The 14,357-nt window shown below is 42.8% G+C and overlaps 1 protein-coding gene across 3 annotated transcripts in view; it reads left to right on the top strand.

Moving 5' to 3' along the window:
- The window catches only part of SLC28A1 (solute carrier family 28 member 1), a 101,186-nt gene that overhangs the window by 37,043 nt on the left and 49,786 nt on the right, over positions 1-14,357 (top strand). For all 3 annotated transcript variants that reach the window (XM_073652680.1, XM_073652679.1, XM_073652678.1), the window contains 6 exons: positions 532-673; positions 9,733-9,846; positions 10,052-10,129; positions 12,677-12,757; positions 13,973-14,053; positions 14,184-14,309. In XM_073652680.1, coding sequence (XP_073508781.1) covers positions 532-673; positions 9,733-9,846; positions 10,052-10,129; positions 12,677-12,757; positions 13,973-14,053; positions 14,184-14,309 — 622 coding nt within the window. The remainder of the gene's footprint in view (positions 1-531; positions 674-9,732; positions 9,847-10,051; positions 10,130-12,676; positions 12,758-13,972; positions 14,054-14,183; positions 14,310-14,357) is intronic.

Below are 14,357 nucleotides of genomic sequence, written 5' to 3'. Positions count from 1 at the left end.
GCATCTCGTAGAAATTAGATTTTTACCTGTGATTTTTTTTGTGATTTTGGGGTTGCATTCTTTCTGAAGGTGCAATATTAAAGCTGCATTGCAATGTAATATGCAATCTACATTTCAAATGATCAGCAATTTTAATAAAACTCTATGGACCAAAATTTAGGATTCGCGCTAAATGCAGAAAGTCCAACAGTTGTGTGAACTTTAATTGATATTCACACCATGACCGAGTATGAAAATCACGTGATTAAAAGCAGTGGAACCCAGGCCATGAGAAGTCTGCAAATTGGATTCTTTCTGCCCAGTAACCCAGTGAACTCAGACGTAAAAATGATTTAGCATATTTCCATCAAATTACCAGATAGAAGCACATTTTTTTCTAATATATACAACAGACATGTTAATAATGTTTAGTGTGTAACCAAAGATTACAATGAATTAATACCATAAATGCGGCACATTTTACAATGTAGCATGGACAAATCAGAAACTATAGTGTTTCTAATTTATTTTTTGCATATTTTATGCTTTCAGGGTATTTGCTGCATTGGTTCTTATTGGTCTGGTAGTCTGGTTGGCAGTGGACACAGCTAAGAGACCTGCACAACTGATTTCATTTGGAGGTGTCTGCATGTTTGTCATTTTCCTCTTTATTGTGTCCAAACACCATCGTGCAGTGAGTAGATATTTTATCTTTTCACATTTTTTTTTTATATAACTAGTAAAGGTAAAGGAGTAAATATCTACCACTGCCCCACAATGGCTATAATTCTAATTATATTTAATATACTGTGTGGTGTTTAGCATAAAGCAGTATTATTTGCTTTCAAATCTGTCACAGTTCACACATTACGTTTGTGCACCAAAAAGTGGTGACTGTAAAAATGCTGGGTACAATACGCACATATTTTTTGCATTTTTCACTGTGCTTTTTGCAGTATTTATATTCATTTGAATGGGTGAAAAGCGCTGCACAACTGCTGAAAGAATTGACATGCTGCGTCTTGGCACGGGCTGAAAATACATGTGGAAAAAAAACGTGTGTATGGGATTTCAGATAGATCATTGATTATGCTGGTACTGCAAAACGCTGCTTATTATATGCGCCATATAACATAGCAAAAATGCCACATGTGAACAAAGCCTTTCAATTGTTTAAGGACAACTGTATGAAAAAGATGTAGAATACAATGACACTAACTGCCATTTGCTAGTACGGTAAATACCTTAGGTTGCTCAATCAGTTAGCTGAATTATTACTAAATATATAAAGGATACCAAATATTCTGCAGTGTTGTATGTGGCATATCCAGCAATAGCCTATTCCAAGAGCACTAGTTACCACTTGCCTAACCCAGTTTTTCCCAACTTCATTCTTCAAGACACACTGATAGCAACACCGCAGAAGAAATGCTAGCACAGGCTTCCAGTATCCATTGTTTCAGATGCTGCACATCTCGTATCTTGATGGTATGGTGTGATATATGGGGTACAAAGATAATGGGGCCATTCTTCATCAATGGAAACCTCAATGCCACTGGATATCTGAAATTGCTACATGATGATGTGTTGCCTTCTTTATGCACTGAAGATGGCACGTTCCCTGAGTTTTTACAACAGGATGGTACACCACCACATTATGGGTGTCAGGTCCAAGCATTCCTACATGAACAGTTTCCTGGAAAGTGGATTGGTCGTCGTGGGCCAGTTGAATGGCCACCAAGGTCTCTCGATCTGGCCCCCTTAGACTTTTATCTTTGCGGTCATCTGAAGGCAATTGTCTATGCTGTGAAGATTTGCGTAGTCGATGGGAGGTATGTATCACAGAGATGCCTGGTCTCTGTGATGTAACCCGGAGTGTTTCTCTAGTGCATGTAAGTACTAAGAGGACTAATTGGTGCACCTGGGACCGGGTTATGGGTAGCTGTGAAGAGATGGGCTGGTCTAGCTACCCACATACCTCATTTCTGGGTGTGGTTAACAGCCTATTTAATGGAGGCTGTTGTTTGGCACATGGTCTGTGTAAGGAGGGAGAAGGCCTCCTGTGTGTTGTCTCCAGACTGAGCTGTGTGCTAGATACGTACCAACCTGTGTGACCACAGGTCTGGTTTACCAGAGTCTTTGCTAAACGGACGGTTTTCTTTGTTTTTTGCCTGCCCTAAAGGCTGTTTGTTTGCCTTTTACTTTCTGACCAGTTTATGAAACAAATAAACCTTTCTGGACATTTAAAGGAACATGCCTCCTGTTTGCCTCACATCGCCCCTGAGTGAGTACAATCCCTACAATTGGTGGAGAATGCGGGCAGCATTCCCAGCAGACACATGTGACTGCTATAAAAAGGATTGCATGTCCTGGCTGAAGTCTGCTATAAGCCAGCAAGTGACACTGGACAAAATGGAGGACCTGCTGAAACATCTGTTACAGGCGCAGCAAGCGCAGCACCAGCAGCTGCTACAGCAACAACAAATGGCGCAACAAGAGACCATTAAGCTGCTCATGCAGCAGGTTCAGCAACAGGATCAGCATCGTTAACAGCAGCAGCGACATCTCCGACAAGGTCAATGGGCGACTTTGCCATCCGGAAGGCGGTAAGGGGAGTCTTGCAGAAAATTACCCCGGGGGATGATACAGAGGCCTTTCTGACGGTGTTTGAAAGGGTTGCTGAGATAGAGACTTCCGCCAGAGCAGTGGGCGGAAGTGCTGGCGCCATACCTGACAGGGGAGCCACAGAAAGTGTACTATGACCTAGCTTTACAGGATGCTAAGGAGTATGGCAGGCTAAAGACTGAGATTCTGGCGCACTTGGGGGTGACAGTGACTGTCAGGGCACAGCGGGTCCACCGTTGGGCGTATTACCGGGATAAACCCCCTCGCTCCCAAATGTTTGACCTATTGCACCTGGGCCAGAAGTGGCTGCAGCTGGAGTCCACTATGCCTGTGCAGATCGTGGAGTGAGTGGTAATGGACAGGTTTGTGCACTCCCTGCCTAGTCCAATACAGACTTGGGTTTCCCAGGGTGATCCCCAGAATGCCGATGAACTGATTGGGCTGGTCGAGAGATACCAGGGGGTCGAGGAGTCCTTGGGAAGGCAGCCCACTCCATACTGGGGGTCTCAACAGGGGTCGGAGGCCCAAAAGGGGGTGGGGCGTCCAAGGTCCAAAGGGGCAGGGGAGGTGGTGCCCAAGGTCCCTTCGAGTGATGTAATTTGCTGGAGGTGCCACGGCCCAGGCCACATAGCCGCCGATTGTCCCCTGAGCAGATGGACTGCAGTATAGGATGCCGCTGTTCTTATTACTCGTATCCTGCCTGCAGTGTGAACTGTCCACCCCACAAGGGGCCAAAAGCATGTCCCGTGAAAGTGAACGGGGGGCAGGTAACGGCACTGCTGGACTCTGGGAATCTGATGACCCTTGTGAGGGCCACTCTTCCTCTCCAACTGATCCCGGGGTAAAAAGTCGGCATACGGTGCATTCATGGCGATGCTAAGGACTATCCTATGACCAAAGTGGACATTGAAAAGGACCAATGTGCTGAGTCCCACGAGGTCGGCGTCATTCAGGACTTGTTGCACCCTATCATTATAGGCCGAGACTTTTGTTTATTTTGGGATCTGTGGGGGAAGGGTTCAGGGTTTGCTGACGCGGTGAAGAAACCAGGTAACCCTGAAGAGGTATCACCACACCCAGAGTCAGACTGTTTCCCTTTTGTATCCTTGAGGGGGATGAGGGGGTAGTGTCCTCTGAATCTGACATTCCTGAGTTAGGGGTGACTAGCGAGAATTTTGGGTCTGCCCAACATAGGGACCTAACTCTGAAGGAAGCCTTCAATAATGTCTCGGTCATAAATGGGGTGGCAGAGGAGCCCAGGGCTGACACCAGGTTTCCCTATTTTATGATAAGTGGGGAATTGTTGTACCGGGTCACGAAAGTGAGGGAAGAGCTCTTGGAACAGTTAAGAGTGCCAGGTCCCTATAGACGGAAGGTGTTGGACATGGCCCATTCGCATATCTTGGGGGGACATCTAGGGGTGGAAAAAACGCAGGAAAGGATCATGCAGAGGTTCTATTGTCCTGAGTGTCACTCGGAAATGTTAAAGTATTGCAGGTCCTGCACTACATGCCAGTTAACCGCCCCCACCTCTCACTTTCGAAGTCCCCTCGTGCCATTGCCCATTATTGAAGTGCCGTTCGAGAGAATCGCCATGGACTTGGTTGGTCCCCTGGTTAAATCTGCTTGTGGGCATCGATATATCTTGGTCATCCTGGACTATGCCACATGCTATCTGGAAGCAATTCCAATGAGAAACTCCTCCGCAAAGACTATAGCCCACAAATTGGTCCACGTTTTTTCCCAGACAGGTTTACCAAGGCAGATTCTGACCAACCAGGGAACACCTTTTATGAGTAAGGAGGACTTCAGGAGGAGGAGTAACTGAGGATTTCGGTGTACCATCCTCAGACAGATGGCCTGGTGGAAAGATTTCATAAAACGCTAAAGAGTATGCTGAGGAAGGCCATAGAAAAGGACGGTAGAGACTGAGACTGTCTCCTCCCGTATCTGTTGTTCTCCATCCGAGAGGTTCCACAGGCCTCTACGGAGTTCTCGCCATTCAAACTCCTGTATGGCCGACATCCTCCAGGCACAAGAGGCGTAGGCCAGGATCTACAACCGCTCAGCCAGAGTGCGGCAATTCAATCCTGGTGACATAGTCCTCATTCTGATACCTACCGTGGAAAGCAAGTTCTTGGCCAAGTGGCAAGGACCGTATGAGGTGGTGGAAATAGTTGGCGAAGTGAATTATAAGGTTCACCAACCGGGACGACGTCAGCCATACCAGATATATCACGTCAACCTCATCAAGCCGTGGCAAGACAGAGATGCAGTGGTAGCTCCGTGCTTGCTGGTCAAACCAGAAGGTGAGGTTGGAGGGGTCGCAATAGCGGAGACGCTAACGAAGGAGCAAAAACAGCAGTGTCGCGAGTTGCTGCAGAAGAACAGGGACCTGTTCTCAGAATTGCCGGGCTGTACAAGCGTCATAGAACACGAGGTTCTGACGGAGCCACATGTGCGGGTGAACTTGAAGCCCTATCAGTTACCTGAGGCCCGACGAGAGTTGATTTTAAAGAGGTGGCTCGTATGCTGAAACTCGGTGTCATTGAAGAGTCCAAGAGTGGTTGGTTGAGCCCGATTGTCCTGGTCCCAAAACTCAATGGCGAGTGGAGATTCTGCAATGACTATCAGAAATTGAATGAAATCTCCAAAATCGACGCGTATCCGATGCCGCGTGTCGATGAGCTGATCGAGAGACTTGGGCCAGCAAGGTACGTAATCACCTTGGATTTAACGAAGGGATATTGGCAGATCCCCATGGCACAGGGAGCCAAGGAGAAGACTGCATTTTCTATGCCAGACGGATCCTTCCAGTATGTCCGGATGCCGTTTGGACTGCAGGGAGCCCCTGCAACCTTCCAGAGAGCTATGGATCGAATCCTTGCACCCCATAAGCTATACTCCTCAGCATACCTGGACGATATTGTTATTTTCAGCCCGGACTGGGAGAGTCATCTGGAAAAGGTCCAGGCAGTGTTTGATGCTCTAAGGAAAGCAGGATTTTCAATAAACCCAAAGAAATGTGCCATGGGGAAAGAAGAAGCCAAATACCTGGGTTATATAATGGGGAGAGGCGAGATCAAACCCCAAATCATTAATGTGGAGACAATCCAAACCTGGCCTAGACCGCTGTCAAAAAAACAGGTTAGAGCCTTCCTGGGGATCGTGGGATACTACAGAAGGTTCATCCCAAACTTCGACATGATGGCCGCACCCCTGACTGACCTCTTTAAGGGGACTTAATCGGCTATGGCCAAGTCGACTGCAGAGGCGGAGTCTGCCTTTCAAGAAGTGAAGGTGGGGCTGTGTAGGCAACCGGTCCTGATTGCCCCCGACTTCAAGAAAGAGTGTATACTCCAGACAGATGCCTCAGATGTCGGTTTAGGAGCAGTCCTTTCCCAGACGATACACGGGGAGGAGCACCCTGTCCTCTACCTGAGTAAAAAGCATAGAGAAGGAGTGCTTGGCCATAAAGTGTTCGGTGGACATGTTACGGTACTATCTGTTAGGTCGAAAATTTAGATTAGTATCCGAACCATGCCCCACTCAGATGGATGAGGGAAACAAAGGGAAAAAATGCGAGGGTCACCCGCTGTTTTTTAGCCCTACAGGACTTCAACTTCCATGTAGAACATGGAGTATGAAAGCTACATGGTAATGCTGATGCCCTCTCAAGAATCCCCTGTCTGGTAGTAGAAGGTGCCAAGCCCCACGGCTTTAGGCAGAGCTACCATGTAAGGTGGCTAATAGTCGCGTAGTCAATGGGAGGTATGTATCACAGAGATGGCTGGTCTCTGTGATGTAACCTGGAGTGTTTCTCTAATACATGTAATCACGAAGAGGACTAATTGGTGCACCTGGGACCGGGTTATGGGTAGCTGTGAAGAGATGGGCTGTTCTAGCTACCCACATACCTCACCTCTGGGTGTGGTTAACAGTCTGTTTACTAGAGGCTGTTGTTTGGCACATGGTCTGTGTTAGGAGGGAGAAGGCCTCCTGTGTGTTGTCTCCAGACTGAGCTGTGTGCTGGATATGTACCAACCTGTGTGACCACAGGTCCGGTTTACCAGAGTCTTTGCTAAATGGACGGTTTTCTTTGTTTTTGCCTGCTCTAAAGGCTGTTTGTTTTCCTTTTACTTTCTGACCGGTTTATGAAGCAAATAAACCTTTCTGGACATTTAAAGGAACATGCCTCCTGTTAGCCTCACATCGCACCTCAGTGAGTACAATCCCTACAATATATATCACCTCTATCTACAATAGATAGCATAAAATCCACCATTTTTAATTTGTAATGTTACAACTCTCCTCCTTTCTCTTTTTCCAATGACCTTTGTCATTGTGAAAACCCGGGGTCTTCCGTGGGCGTAACACTACTCAGGCAACACAGGGTGCAGGTAAAACAGCGTGGCAATACTTTATTGAACCACAAAGCGGACAGTAAACACACAGAACAGTCCCAGCAAATACCCAAGATGGTATAACATTACACAGTCTCACCCTTCCTTCTCTGCCGGTCTGGGACAGAACAGCTGCAACTTTGGAGACTTCAAGGGCCGACTACCTCAACCAGTGGCCCCTTGCTTCTGGCAGGCCCCCACAGAGAGCAGGTAGTGGCAAGCTTAGGAAGCTAGCAGTCCATCCAGGTACCAGGCCAGGAGACCCAAGGGTTCCAACCTGGCCTCTCCGAGAGTTTCCATGGGGCCGGGAAATGGGTGGGTCCCTCCTGGCAACTCCAAACAACATATCCAATGGGGCCAGGTGACTTCTTCATCCTCCCTTGGTCTCCCCAAAATGTATCCATGTCACTCTGATGGTCAATGGAGCAGATGCGATTCTTTCCAGTCAAGGCCAGTACCCTTAGGCTAGAATTATATAGAATTCAAATCTGTGTCTCTTTGGATTCCATGCAATCCATCTACTTTCCTGAAGGATCTCATTCTCCTTGTTAAGTCTTTCTGATTCTCTGTCCCAAGTCTGACTGCTACAAAAACACATGTCCCTTCTGCTTCTCTGGGCTCAGCCCCCTGAATGGCAGAACTCCTCTCACCCTCCTCCCCCAAAGCTAAGTGTGTATTAGTTGAGGTTTCTTTCTTAGGTGACCTCATCACCTGGGTCTACATGTGAGACTCCCTGTGGTGAAGGCTCCAGTGGATCTTCTTTCAACACCTACACAATGGGCCTAGACGATTTTTTGAACAATGGTTAGAGGCTCCTGAGATACTAATGAGATTAGTGGAATGCTGGACACTTTACAAGCCCAATTAGTGTACATAAATTGATGAGCAAGCAGAACATTAATAAAACACAGCCAGAAATCTCTAATAAATAATACACAACAAGGTATTTCTCTTGGATTAACATATCTAATCGTCTGGCTAATCAAGATTTTACGCTGTATCGTTACAAGCATGCTCAGATATTGCTTCTATGCAGACAAATAGGGTCTGAGTCAGTCTGTTGCTGCTAATGTCTGTGTAAAGAACAAGAAGTATTAGTCCAATATTAGGCCTTGTGACCAGTGTAAAAAATGCATGATGTAAACATTTAATAAAACTAATAAAAAATATTTGAACAAAAAAAATTTCAAGATTTCTTTGAATTGAATGATATATGTACACAAAAATATATAAATATTTAAAATAAATACATGTAGCATAAAAACCTGATTTCAACAATAGGTCATTCTCTAATCACACATTCCCTTTTTTAAATGTCTTTTTCCAGGATATTTTTATTACTGGTGAACAAGTGTTCTTAAAATTCTCGATCATCGGGTGAAATGATTTTTTGCACAGCACAAAAATTCAGTGTTCTCGGTGGTGCATTGTTCTATGTTAATAAGACTTGCACAGCCACGGCACCATGGCAGCCTATGTGCATTGAGTGTGTACAAGATCTGTTTTGGTCTGTCTGTGTAAACAGGCATTTAAACGACCGCTGAGCAGTAAAGGTTTACCGATCGGCAATCGTATGTTAATGGACTTTAACTCTCGTGATAATGTTATCCCTGTTTAGGGTAAGGATACAGTTGCATGTCTAGTAGAAAGCTGAAGGAGACAAGAGATCATAGACTCAGAACTCGACCAGCAAACAGATCTTGAAGCAGATATGATAAATAGCTTTTTTTATCAGAAATTGAGGGCATAGCAATGGCCCTAAATTGAAGATGAGTGAATTTATTCTGGTGTAATTGAAATCTCCTTGAATTTTACAAAAATTAGTATTCTCCAAAATATGGATTTTTTTCAATTCTCTGTGTGCAAATCCAGAAATGTGGCAGCCAGCTGTTGCTGCCATTTTGCTGAACCAAAAATGGCCGGCAAAAGGCTAAAAGATAGTAATAATACTCATCACTCACTTGTCCTTTCGACCCACAGCACGCCATCTGATCCTTAGAGCCACTTCTCTTTGCCTTCCCCAGTCTCACACATCTTCGCCTGCTTCACTCTGGGCCAGGGCTTTCAGTTCAACCAGGTCTCTGATATCACTGTGCGCCATGCCATTGCTGTGCATGCTGTGAGTGACATGCATTCCCAGAAGAGCTGACTAGGCCTCTGCTGACTCACGTCGTAACATCATGGCATCCCATCATGTGAACGATGACCCAGTGTGCAGTGAAGTCAGAGGTCTGGTTCGAGCTGGAAGCCCTGGCCAGATTTAAGCATTGGAAGAAGATCCATGCGACCACTGCAGATGAAAATAAGAGGTGTAGCGGACTGAACAATGGTCTGCGGGGATGGCAGGTCGGGGAGCAGCGAGGTATTAATTTTTTTTACATCCTGTTTTTCATTCTCTGGGGTCTGGAGAGAATGCAGAGCATAATAAGGAAATTCAATCTGCAGCAAATAACTCCAATGCAAATTGAACTTCCCTGTAAAATCTTCACGATTTGGCAAATTTGAATCTTTGCAGATTCGATTATATCTACCTTAAACATTTGATAAAGACTGCATAATGTTACTACAGCTCAATAATTAAGGAGTAAGGTCAAATTTTCACTTTTCTATATCCTTTTTCTCATTATAAGTATAAAATGTTAGAAATAAAGAATGTAGGACTATTAACTGCTACATTCACTGTAACCAAAAAGCAATGCATTTATTCAATTGATCTCCATTCTAGGTCTCCTGGTGGGCAGTATTTTGGGGTCTTGGACTAGAGTTTGTTTTGGGAATCTTTATTATTCGCACTGAGCCAGGTTACCAGGCTTTTAAATTTCTTGGTGAACAAATTCAGGTATTGTGTCAACACTACAATTTCCATTTATCATATTTTAATCTAAAGAATTTGTTAATATCAATTATAATTTTACATGTATAATTATTCTGCTGGTTATACGCAATAGAGAATTGGTTTGTAAATACTACATTTAGATTCATAGCGGAGAAACAGAAGATAAACAGTAAGCAACCAAATTAACATACCTCTCTCTACTTTCCAGATTTTCCTGAACTATACAACTGCTGGCTCAGGTTTCGTTTTTGGGGAAACCTTAATTAAAGAAGTTTTCGCTTTTCAGGTTTGTAAACAGAGAACACTAACTGTTTTATGTGAAAATGTGAAAATCCCACCACTCCATAGTACCCACTTTACTACTGTACCCATTATCGTCCAATACAAGGCTATCCAGTGGGTTGCACGCAAGAAGTAATGTCACACACCATATGTCATCTAAGAAAAGGCTACATACCATGTGTTATAGTGAGCTGGCTGATCACTTACTGTTTACAATGTTGGAACGTGAATATAGCAGATGACAATAATTTAACAAAATTTCACAGTTTGTTACATATCTTAGTTTAGCTGAATTTAGAGGTTCTTTTCATATCAGTGTGTTCAGAAGTGTCGCAAGGCACAAAGTGACTTATTCACAGAGGGATACTCTCCTTCCGACCAGCGCCAACTTCCTCTCCTCTCTGTAAAGTATTCTACTGTCTGCAAAAAGTCAGAGTGCATGACTGAAATGTTATATAACACTTTCTTTGAATTTCATAAAAATAACTAAATCAATTGTATTATAGTGCCAAGTTCTGCTTCTACATTACTGGGGGTAGACACTACTTGCACCACCTCTCACAAGTGCTGTTGTTCCACATATTGATTATATGGCCAGTTCTAGGCCAGAATAAGGTTGGTGCTACATGGTGGCTTTGGCCACACCATAGGTTGAGCTGCCAAAGATCACAATGGGCTGCTGCCCTATCAGAGTATATTGCAGGTGAATGAGATTGCATTGTAATCCCTTTGGCACCATGAACATGACAAGCAAGATGAAAAAAAATGTGACTGGGTCTGACGTTTAGTAACTTGCATCTCGTGGTCGCAATGCAACCTCATTCCCTTTCATTATGCTACTAGGTAGCAGTGTGACATAGTGGTCTTTAGCTATGTGACCTATCATGTGGCCAACGCAAAAGAGAAACACAGAGGGCACCACCAAATAATACATATAAGGGATAAACCCAAAGCATATCAGACTAAATCAAAGCTACAAGAAGAAAAAAGAGACATGCCAAAGAAAGGGATCACCTTAAGATAACAAATATTTATTACATAAACAAGCAATGAAAGACAGAAAACACATAGCATAAAAAACCCAAGAATAGGGATTACCAACACATAATTCTTGACCTGCTCAAAATGGAGCTAGTGTCAAAGTCTCCAATACCTCCTACAGATAATACACCTCTGATGCAAGTCAAACCCCTATATTTATGTGATACATAACAATAAAATATTATTATGTTGTAGAGCAATAGCAATACCCAATATTATTTCTTTAAATATTAAATAATGGACTATTTAGCATGTAATATGCAGCAATAAAAAATGGGACAGTAGTTTATAGATAAGAAAAATAATAATCAGGAACAAAATCAAAGCAGACCACGCCAAATTAACAATCCAAAGATGTCAAAAACATAGACTGTAAACCACATTAGATATATACTACTAGCATAACTGAGGAAAGTATTAACCGCAGACAATCCTGGACATAAATGAAAGATCAGGAGTATCCATACAAGGTTTGAACATGTAGTGAAGGGAGAAAGAAAATCGCCAGGTGTATTGCCACCAACGTTGTGGCTTCCTCAGGGCTAATACAACTATGTTTCCTGTCTTGGACATATATTTACACACATTTTATTGCTAAATAATTACCAGCTGGAGGGAGAGCATCATCCATGGTGCCACTGGAGCTGCATGTAACCAAACTGCGCAAAGTATTGTTGAAGGCCCGGACTGCACATGCGCATTGTCCGTTTAAATAACGTTTATTGAAGGTGAATATCACACCAAATAAAGATGCTGCTGCGCGTGCACAGATGCCGATGTGTGGCCAGGCCCTTTGTAATCCCTTTGGTACCGTGACCATGACAAACAAGTTGGAAAATAATCTGACTGGGTCTGACGTTTAGCAACTTGCATTTCGTGATCGCAATGCGACCTCATTTCCTTTCATTATACTACTATGTAGTAGTGTCACATAGCGAGCTTTGCCCATGCGACCTATGATGCGGCCAACGTCGCTGTGCAGTCCTAGTCTAAAAATGATGATCAGCAACAAACAAGTGCTTGTCTTTTGTCAGCTAACCAGTGGCTTGTTTCCTCATATAAAAGCCAATTCAGCCAATTACGACCCTTGTAAAAGGACCTCATGAACCATTTCTTCATTTTCCGATGCTCAGATCTCAGCCATTGTACAAGATAAAGATCATTTTAGTATCAACAAATTTCATAAAAATGTGTATATATAATATATATATAATTTTTGGGGGAATGTGGAGATTTCTGTAGGTTCCCATAAATGTACATTGAAAATGCAACCGACAGCTTAATCTCGAGTGTATGTTTGGTTGTCTTTGGAAATCTCAGACTCTACTCAGTTATCGGCAGATGATTTCTGATTTTTATCCAGGCCAGTTCTTTATATAGGTTGATTTAATGGTATTGCTGTTTATGCATCATGGCAAGAATATCCTGCAGAATTTATATAAAAAAATGTGTATTACATATTTCATGCTAAACAATGTGAGATGTGACTTTTGTGTATGGTTTCTTACAGGCTCTTCCCATCGTCGTGTTTTTTAGCTGCGTCATGTCAGTCCTTTACTATCTTGGACTAATGCAGTATATAATTCTTAAGGTAAGTTCCTTGTATTTATATTTCTAAACAATGAATGTAATTTTGATAAAAAAAATATTATAATGAAGTAAATATTATTATTTTATTTTCTCAGATGCCACAATATAATGGAAGTAATTTGTGGCATTTTGAGTTTCAGAAAATATGAAATACAGTCCTCAACATTGGAATTGAAAAATCCAGAAGGAAAAGTCTTGGAATTATGGAAATCATAGGATCTATACACATGTTAATGATATGCAAATGATGAAAAAATGGAAACAAAATTTTAGTTATTCACTTACACGCCTTGGCATGCTATCAGTGAGGTTATTAATGGTTATCTGAGAAATGTTCTGCCACGTTGAATGCTCTTGGGCAAGGAAATCATCAAGATCTGCTGCTGGCAGCTCCCTTTGCAATTGCCAACCAATGACGTCCCATATATGCTCGATGAGAGACAAGTCCGGAGACACTGCAGGCCATGTAAGCTCTTTTAAGCTACACAGACTGCACACGGTAGCACAAGCAAAATGAGGCCTGATGTTGTCATGCTGGAAAACGCCTCCTGTTACACCTTGGGTAAATGGCTGTGCTATCGATTTTGTGATTTACATAATTCCACGACTTTTCTTGGTGTTGCAATTTCAGTGTTGAGGAGTGTATATACATAGTTAATATAGTTGGAAAAAGATATAAGTCTATCAAGTTTAACTCATTGATGAGAGAGCATGTGGATAAAGGAAAGAGATGTGGGTAAACTTTAGAAATTTGTTCCCTCCTATTGATCCAAATGAAGGTTAAAAAAAATGAGCAAACATGAAGCAATCCACCCTACAAAGGAAAATGTCTCAAGTGGAAATCAGACTGAATCAAGATTCAAAGAGAAATTGTCTAAGCCTGTTCTGAAGCCACTGTAGACTATTACGCAGATTCACAATTCTCATAATAAAGATACCTTGTCCCCTCTGAAGACTGAACATTTTTGTCTCCAAATGAAGAGACTGTGCCCCGGTTCCATTGTGTAGTCCATCATTCTGATGGGAAAAGTAGGTCTGCATTCATCATAGTTTCTTTTCTGGATTGCTGATAGAGGCTTGCACCTAAGTCTCTGATGACACCATAGATATAACCTAGTAAACAAGATCCTGAAAAATCCTTGAAAATTATCAAATTCTTTATCAGCGAAAAGAAACCTATTCTAAACTTTGTAGAAACCATTTATGTATTTTCTAGATTTCCTGGCTTATGCAAGTAACAATGGGAACCACAGCTACAGAAACATTGAGCGTAGCTGGCAATATTTTTGTTGGACAGGTAAGAACAAGAAACATACTACCTACATGTGTTTTACAATTTGAAGAATCTCTGCTGATGATCTTTAGACTAGTGTTGTAAATTCATTAAGACAATAATGGCTGTTGCTTTTCCTCATCTGCATTCATAGACAGAAGCTCCATTGCTTATTCGCCCCTACTTACCAGACATGACAAAATCTGAAATTCATGCTGTAATGACTGGGGGATTTGGAACGATTGCTGGCAGTGTGATGGGTGCATACATCTCATTTGGGGTGAGAACGTTCCCACTTCTCTTCTTTTTTTTACAGTTTACTTAAATT

Source organism: Phyllobates terribilis, unplaced genomic scaffold (assembly GCF_046119375.1).
Source record: "Phyllobates terribilis strain yellow unplaced genomic scaffold, ASM4611937v1 Scaffold_11__3_contigs__length_659146591, whole genome shotgun sequence".
Classification (NCBI taxonomy): Eukaryota; Metazoa; Chordata; class Amphibia; order Anura; family Dendrobatidae; genus Phyllobates; species Phyllobates terribilis.
Note: the sequence above shows the minus strand (reverse complement) of the source record. Positions and strands in the feature narration are given on the sequence as shown.